The sequence below is a fragment of the Periplaneta americana genome, chromosome 1, assembly GCF_040183065.1.
Source record: "Periplaneta americana isolate PAMFEO1 chromosome 1, P.americana_PAMFEO1_priV1, whole genome shotgun sequence".
Classification (NCBI taxonomy): Eukaryota; Metazoa; Arthropoda; class Insecta; order Blattodea; family Blattidae; genus Periplaneta; species Periplaneta americana.
Window position 1 is genome coordinate 14,751,240 of NC_091117.1, and position 8,763 is coordinate 14,760,002.

The 8,763-nt window shown below is 35.5% G+C and overlaps 1 protein-coding gene across 4 annotated transcripts in view; it reads right to left on the minus strand.

The window, feature by feature from the left end:
• The window catches only part of LOC138708821 (glycogen synthase kinase-3 beta-like), a 320,609-nt gene extending 312,079 nt beyond the window's left edge, over nucleotides 1-8,530 (minus strand). The window contains exon 1 of one of the 4 annotated variants that reach the window (XM_069839583.1): nucleotides 8,155-8,530. In XM_069839583.1, coding sequence (XP_069695684.1) covers nucleotides 8,155-8,191 — 37 coding nt within the window. In that variant the 5' untranslated portion in view covers nucleotides 8,192-8,530. Of the gene's footprint in view, nucleotides 1-8,104 lie in introns of all 4 variants that reach the window. The other 3 variants (XM_069839330.1, XM_069839413.1, XM_069839501.1) reach the window with 3 other exon arrangements.
• Nucleotides 8,531-8,763: the final 233 nt, after the last annotated feature.

Genomic DNA, 8,763 nt, shown 5'->3' on the forward strand with positions numbered 1-8,763 from the left:
AAAAAGTGTAATTGAGATTTTAGTGAATAGTAGTTAGAGAGAGGAAAAAGGGGGTTTGAAAGTTGTATATAATATTAGATACATTAGGGTTAATAAACAAATAGAGAATAGCAAATGAAATTTAGGAGAAATACTGAAGGGAAGATTAGACTAAGTAATAAAAAAGGTACATCGTGTAAATGAGAGTATTTGTGTAGACATGTACTGCAAATAATGTGTTATTGCAATAATATGTTAATGGTGGCACCGGATACAGAAATGTGAGGTACACCATTACATGTAAAGAAGTGCTGTGACGAAATATATCATATCATTAATTGATGAACTAGTGGACTTACTCATGTTAAATATGAAATATTCGTCCGGCTTACAGCTGTTTCAGTGCATCACGCACCATCATCAGAGCCTACTAGATCGCGGCGTCATCTCGAACTTCTCTGCCTGTTAGGAGGGTGTGTTTTATTGTTGGAATGTGTTGGATTGTGGAGTCGAATAGTGTGTGTGTACTGAAATTGATCTGTGTGTTGAGGATTTGATCAGGGTGTGTTTTAGTGTGTTTGTATATTTCGTATTGTTCTAGTGTGTTGAGTTTTTGGTTCTTGGGTTGTGTGTGTAGGATTTCCATGTCCGTATTTATGTTATTGTATGTATGGTTGGCATTGGTTATGTGATCGGCGTATGTAGATGTGTTGTGTCCTCTGGTTATTGCTTTAATGTGTTCTTTGTAGCGAGTTTGGAATGATCTGCCTGTCTGTCCTATGTAGAACTTGTCGCAACTATTACATGTGAGTTTGTATACACCTGTGTGGTTGTATTTATTTGTTTGTGTTTTTTGTGTGTTGTGATGTCTTTGTAGTGTTTTTTCTGTTCTGTATGTTATGTTGTATTTATGTTTTCTGAATGAAGATGCGATCTTATGTGTGCTTTTGTTTTCATATGTTAGTGTGATGCACTGAAACAGCTGTAAGCCGGACGAATATTTCATATTTAACACGAGTAAGTCCACTAGTTCATCAATTAATTATATTCAAGTGTTAAAAGTGGTGTACGCAAGATTCAAAAATGGAATATCATATCAATTTACATAAAAAGTTGTTGTTAACTAACACTGAATTCTCTTGCTATCCAATATTTCTCACATCTGTACATTTAGAGGAAAGGGCTGGTTATCACTGAAGATGATTCTGATCAATTTCTTCCTGAAGACTGTACAATGGACACAAGTGTTCAAGTGTTTTGACAGTCATGCCCTACGAGTAAATGAAAGGATGTAACTGCACTTTTCCTTGCATACTCAGGAATTATATTTTATTGTACATTGCGACACTTCCATCTTGTATTACTTCAAATTTTGCGGACATAAGTATGACATGATATAATAGCCTGATACTCTAAGTTGATTAATCTTTTGACTGTTGAGACTGGTAAAGCCGACATGGGGTTGTAAGATTATTACTTCCCATCTTAGCAAGACAATCAGCAGCTTAATTATCAGATAATCCACACTGAAAAACTGCCCTCCTGTTAAACTTCATCAGATGGTTTTTGTGACAAGACAGTGGCTTCTGAGGCATATTAATTTTAAATTAAAACTCGACCTGTCTCATTTGTTCCAACATTTAATCCGTTAGATGTCCTAAATTTTGTCGTTTTGTACTATCAATATAAATAGAGTATTATCTGAACCTGGATGAAGATACCAAGAAGAATGACGCTCCAAAAGTTGTTCTAAAATAAAATTGTTAGGATCGGAAACTATTCATAATAGATTCTCTATCAAAAAATGACTTCATATTTTTACCGATGGATTCCTGCTGTCCAACCAAAATGGAGCAGGTGCTGGTGTTATAGATCCACTCGTCTCGTTTTGTAAATCCTTATGTTACGGAGCTACACATTTTGATGAAGTTGAAGCCATCTACCTATTCAACGCTTCAAAATCTGTTGTATATACCGGATCTCTTATTTTCTACAAGCTGTTATATTCATTATATTCAGTGATTCTAAAGCAGCTATTATTGCTGTAGTAAGGAACATATTCCAACAATTTTCAGAACGTGGGAGGGGTGAGAGTAGGAGGAAGAAGAATAAAGTGCATAAGATTTGCTGCTGATATGGTGTTGTTAGCAGAAGAAGACAGGATACTAAGGGATATGCTACAGGAGCTAAATGACAGCTGTGAGCAGTATGGGATGGAAATAAATACAAGACGAAGACCATGGTCATAGGAAGAAAAATACAGAAGGTAAACTTGCAAATTCTAAATGAGGCAGTAGAGCAAGTGGACAGCTTCAAATACTTGAGTGTACTATAAGCAGTAACATGAGCTGCTGCCAGGTAGTCAAAAGGAGGATAACAAAGGCCAAGGAAGCTTTTAATAAAAAATCTACAGACCTCTGGAAAAGAATTAAGAGACCAGAAGTGTGGCATTGTAGGGAGCAGAAACATGGACATTACGACGAAGTGAAGAGAAGTGACTAACTAGAAGCATTTGAAATGTGGATATGGAGAAGAATGAAACGTGTGAACTGGACAGACAAAACAAGAAATGAAGCTGTGTTGGAAAGAGTGGCTGATGAAAGAATGATGCTGAAACTGTTCAGGAAGAGAAAAAGGAGTTGGTTGGTTCACTGGCTGAGAAGAAACTGCGTACTGAAGTATGCGCTGGAAGGAATGGTGAACGGGAGAAGAGTTCGGGGCAGAAGAAGATATCAGATGATAGACTACATTAAGGTAGTCTACATGGATCATATGCGGAGATTAAGAGGAAGACAGAAAATAGGAAAGATTGGAGAATGCTGTTGCAGTGAAAGACCTGTCATTTGGCAGAACACTATATATGTATGTACACGTGTACTTGTATGTACAAAGAAAATGATAAGAGTAAGGTTATCTCTTATCTAAATTCCAGAGTAGTACCGTAGTAGTATGGATTTTCTAAGTTTCAGATAACATAAGTATTCACAGTTTTTCCCAGTTACTTCAATACAATTTCCCACAACTCTTCCCAACCTCCAAGAAAATCACGCCACCAAATCCTGGAATCGAAATTGTTACATATAATAAAGTGTCACGACTACAATATGGTGCCCATTTCAAAGGACTGGCCGTCAGTATTTCCGACATCGATTTTTCACAACCGACAGATCTGAAAACGCAATTTGCACATAGCAACCAAATGCACCGACAGAGTCACCGTAACTGGAACTACGGTCGACTTCCACAAGAGCGCACCAGCTGACTGCACCCGCCCGTCCAGCCACTCCCCCGTGAGGAAGCTTCCTCATCTATAATTTACGTAACGTCCCTGGACTTTCTTTCCAACCCTTTGCACCGCAGGTCTTTCCACTTCACGGCGGCAGACCTGCAGTGCAAGCATCCCTAACGAAACAAAAAACCGTCCCCAATACTTCAAAAATAGGAGCAAACCAACGGCACAAGTGAAAGCTTTCGCAGCCACCCACATTTTAAAAACATATGACTCCAAGACGTTTGTGTTATGACACTTATTGATCTTATCTGTAACTTGTCAGTTCTCTCTACTACGACAAAACCTTTATCTGTAGTAAAACTGAAACTAACTACACAAAGACCTCAAATGTCAGAAGACCTGTTGGATATACACAATGCAGTACGGTACATGTAGTGCAGAAATCTGGTGCTACTAGCCCTTACAGCCTTCCTATCACACAAGGAAATGACAATATTCTTTCTTGCAGTTCTACTGTACTAATAAACGCTACACTGTCTATTTTTTTTGCCAGAAATAGTAGGCTAGCTAACTTAAATATGCCTACGATTGACTAACAAATGCATCGAAATTAAAAGCTTACAAACAATAAAATCCATTTCTTGAATGAAATAGGCAAATTAAATATTCTATATAGATGTATAGCTATTATAAATAATAAACTTTCAACTCCCAAAACTCTCCTTAGTAAACTCAGTCATTGTTTATTACAATTCTTTCTTACACGCCATCAAATTGCACAAAACTACCTGGGATTGATTAAGCAAGCTTCTGAAAATGAATACCGGTATTGATAAATATATTAGGTTGTTGAACTTCGATCCATAATGACCCAACTTGAGATGAAGTGTTCCGACTAATCTAACATGAATCTAGGTAGTTATATTTCTAAGCTACATCACGTGAACTAAATGGAATTATTATTTTTATATTTAATAATATTATACACACGTTTTCAGTATAAAGCTACATCTGATTAAAAACAGCACTAAATTCCAAGCACTTCCTAGTTGAGTATGGAAAAATCTCCATCAGGATGAACCTGAAAGTTTTTGTAAAACTGGTCGTTATATTATTCAAATAAGGTTCAGTTTCTAACCCAGCAATGGTGCGGCTCTAATGTATGCATCATTATTGTGGTTGAATCTAAGTGACCCATTCCATACTGTCAATATATTGCTAACAAAAGTGCAAAATCTCATAAGTCCTGAGAATCAGTATTTTCAGGAATGCAATAGAACTGTTCTGTGTTAAATTTTCTGTACGATTCATAAAATTACGTTAAAATCATTTCACATAGTTTTATGAATCATACTTCTGTTCATATGTCAATGCAAATTTAACGTAAGTACAGTTTTATTAGATTCCTGAAAATATTCGTTCTTAGGACTTCCCAGGTTTTGCACTATTGCCAGTGATATGGTCACAGAGTTTTAATTTGTTTCGAACATGCATCTTTATCATCGATAGATGTTAATATAACAAATGTACTACTACACTGTTCAAAAGATAAATTTAGTCACTGCTTCAGGTATTCATGACATCATGACCAAGAATTGAAATTGCCTAAGGAAGCCCTTCAATTTCATTTCCTAATTGTTACGAAGGGAAAGGGTTGTTTGAATATTATTATATTACAGTACAGTCACAGTCTAGTATATACAGTCGCGAAGCTCAATACGTAGTAAATATGCAAACATTAGGTAGTTGCTCACCACTAGGATCGCTAATATCGCCTCATTACAGGCAATGCAAAATAGTACCGTCACAGTCTATTGTTTCTAGCACCCTCAAAACTCAAGCTTCGTGACTGTATATAGTAGACTGTGGTACAGTTGAATAAGCTATGGGTACTAACCAAAGAAGTTGTGAATGATTAAAGGAGTAATTATATTTATCTTTTGAGCAGTGTAACATAATCATTACAGTAAAAATTAGTTTAGCTACTTAAGTCTATTCAAGTCAAACAGTCTTAAAAAAAATTATAAAAAAACTAAACTAAGATGAAATAAAAGAACAAAAACTGACAATGTAACACTGCAAATAAGTTGATGCAATATGGAGGTATTCAGAGCATAAGGGTAGCAATTAGCCAATATTTAAGCATTTATCAAGTAGGTGTAATTTTGAAGACTGCTAAATTTACAACATATGCCTCCTTATATGACTATAACGTGCTCCTCAGTATCTACTTCAAGTAACCCCCTCCTAACTGGTGAACTTCCATTTCTACGGTATAAGTCATAGGCTATGTCTTCGTGTGAAAATAAACAATTGTCAATTTAAGTCTATAAGATTATACCAACATAAACCCATACATTGTTCTAACATGAGAGGTGTGGTAGAATCTGGCATAAGTCTAGCAGCACCTCATAAAATGTATTCACAACAATAATAAAATATATGCAGTCTGGTCTACTGTAGACAGCTACATACAACGAAAATAACAGCTTTTGTATATTCTCAGCTATATTAATTACAGAACCACTGTCGGATAAAGGAAGATTTGGGGGGGGGGGGGGGGGAAGTAGTAGACAAAGTTTTACCGGTAATGGAATCCATCATATTATTGAAACAATACCCTCAGATTTATGAACATGACATGAACTAAATTCTACGTCTAGGAGTCATTTTTTCCCCTTCTACAAAACGTAGCCCATTTGAACAGGGAAGTGACTAAATTATTTTACTGGTCTACGTTATAAAATATCCACTGAGAGCCAGTGAAGGTAGATATAGACAAAATAGTGCCTCCAATAGAGAATTAATAAGCATGAAGCGGACATAGGCGACAGAATTCTCAAATTACAAGTATGTGTCAATTAATGGGACAATTAAGTGTGGGACGACTCACAATAAAAACAATAAAACATTCCTGTATTCTAGGAATGATTGTAGCAGCCTAATCCTACAGCTATTGGCTGAACAATACCTACAATGCAATCCTTCATTTAAAAATCACAAACACATCATGAAATTACTACAATACAATTGCTATAAGCAATGCAGAAATGCCATTAAATTGAATTCAAATTAATAGAACACTATTTCTTTGAATGAGTAGACACATAGAAACAATAAACATCATTCCCCAACAGTACTTTCAAAACTTGTCACAATGAAATTTACGAACACATTCCAAATATTAAACCTACAATAAAACAAGTCGCCAAATGTGACAAACGAAATGTTTTCTCTATCAACACAAAGACATTATAAATTCTATGCACACGATTAAAAGTATTTAATTTTTCTTTACAGAACATTCTTTTTTATTGCTTGAAAACCTACAGTGAAAGAGAAAAATCGATTACAAGTACTTGGATACTTAGAATTTACAGTCACCACATCTAACTGCGATATTCAAATTTAATTTACAATAACGTGAAATTAACGAATTTAATTAAAGACATAAGTTAGGTTTAGTTAATAGAATTTAAAAATCTATAAAGCAGGTATATGATTATAATAGACAAAGTATTCTACTATTTTAAAAACAAAGAAATTACTGCGATGCGATCTATGTATATTGATGCAGAACACAATATAGTCTCTCAATAAAATAAAGGTCTCAATGCAGAAAACAATACTAACTCGGTAAAAAATACTTCAGGAAATGGAAACATTATTATACAGCAATAAAACAAAGAATCAATCGAATGTGAAATAACTTGAACTATAATTTCATGAAAAAAAGAACGTAGGACACTGTGTTAGTTCTATCACCTCAGGACTCAACTGCCTCGTCGACAAACAGTGATTTCTAGTGAATTCAAAATTATTTTACAAACCGCTGGCAAACCAACATAACCTATAAAAACACATGGTCCTCAAATGCTCTTAGAGACTGACGATACAATTTGCAAATAATCTATCCAAATGAATACAATGTAAATTGCTAGCAATTCCAACACTTGACAGTATAATTAGGTAACCAGTCCCACTTATTACCGAGATTTTACAATTAGCTACTACTGACAATCACTGAAAACGAATACTTCCTCTAAATGGAATTAGTACACATGTCAAGTTTCAGTATCATATAATTCTTTCACATACGTTTCCACAACTTACATATTGCTAGAAAATGAATTACTAATATTTGAGAAGATGAAAATTTACGATTATAACAAAATTATCACTTTGCTCTTAATAAGCCTTCCAATAATTAGCTCTATGTATGTAACAGATATTAAGTTACATAAATATGAAAAATGGTACCCGAAAAGATACATCTTTTTGTGCAAAGTTGATGTCAAATGCTGCATGCTTTTCAGCTGTAATGACAGCAGACTCAATTAAAATACGAATTCAACATGTTATTTATATTTAACTAAAATACGAAAATGCTTTCTGCTTCTGATCAATGTTACACATCTCTGAAACTTATCACACGTTCAGAAACGAGCCCTTTTCTCCACAACCTGCTACAGCAACCCAATGTGACATTTATGACATTTCACTTTCTGTAGCCCTTCAAATGGATACTATATGCAGAATATTCGTTACATATACTCCAACGTATACTAAAATAACACTCAATATTGCATAATATGCATTCTCTTAATTTAGTCTGCATGAAATGTTTTTGACATGACTAGTACACTCCTTCCTCAAAAAAGGCTCTTGATTTGTCCTTGTTCATGACGATATAGATTCTTCATGAAAAGAACTTATACTTTGACTTTTCAATCATTAAATCTTCAGCGCATGAGCTCATTAGACAATATAAATGAGGAGAAATACGAACTTTTGTCAAGATATAAGAAGCAGAAAGCATCAGCAGCCATGTTGAACCCGTATTAGGCCTAACCGACGTCACTGCTACTGAAGCTCTGCTGAGTAACTGCACTTACTACTTATTTTCATGCCTCCTAACGGAGGATTTGGAGGTTGCTTGTTACCCTCAGCAAAGGACGTTGTCCTTGGACGTCCACTCATCTCTATCGGCGCTTAATTATTTCATATACGTTCATGAACTTCATAGATTTATCACATTTCTTGCGAACACCCTTGCACACGAAACATCGAACGGGGGCTGGTAGCCAGTGTAGATCCTTCCTATTATCCTTCTTTCACTCGTTTGAGACTCATGTGAATGCACCAGATTGTCGTTACTTAACAATATCGTACCTAAGAACTTTTTAAGGGTTTCGATCAACCCCTTTTCCCAAGTTATTGGGATTTTACATTATATGAAAACCACGACAATCTTCACCTCACCAACAAAATTTTAGATGCTTCAGACATTGACCTGTTCGGCCAACATCGTAACCAATCACATCAGGTTCCCTAAACACGAATGTATCCGACAATGACGTCACATAGCAACCTCTTACGTCAACTAACATGGCGGATTTCCCATGATGCGTCCAATAAACAATTGAAGCTCTGCTCCCGCGCAATTACATTGCCAACTTCAAACTAAATACTGTAATTCAAAGTAGGCCATGTTACCTCCAAAGAGATTGAATATTTGGAATACATGTAGCCACCGAGCAAACATAACGAAA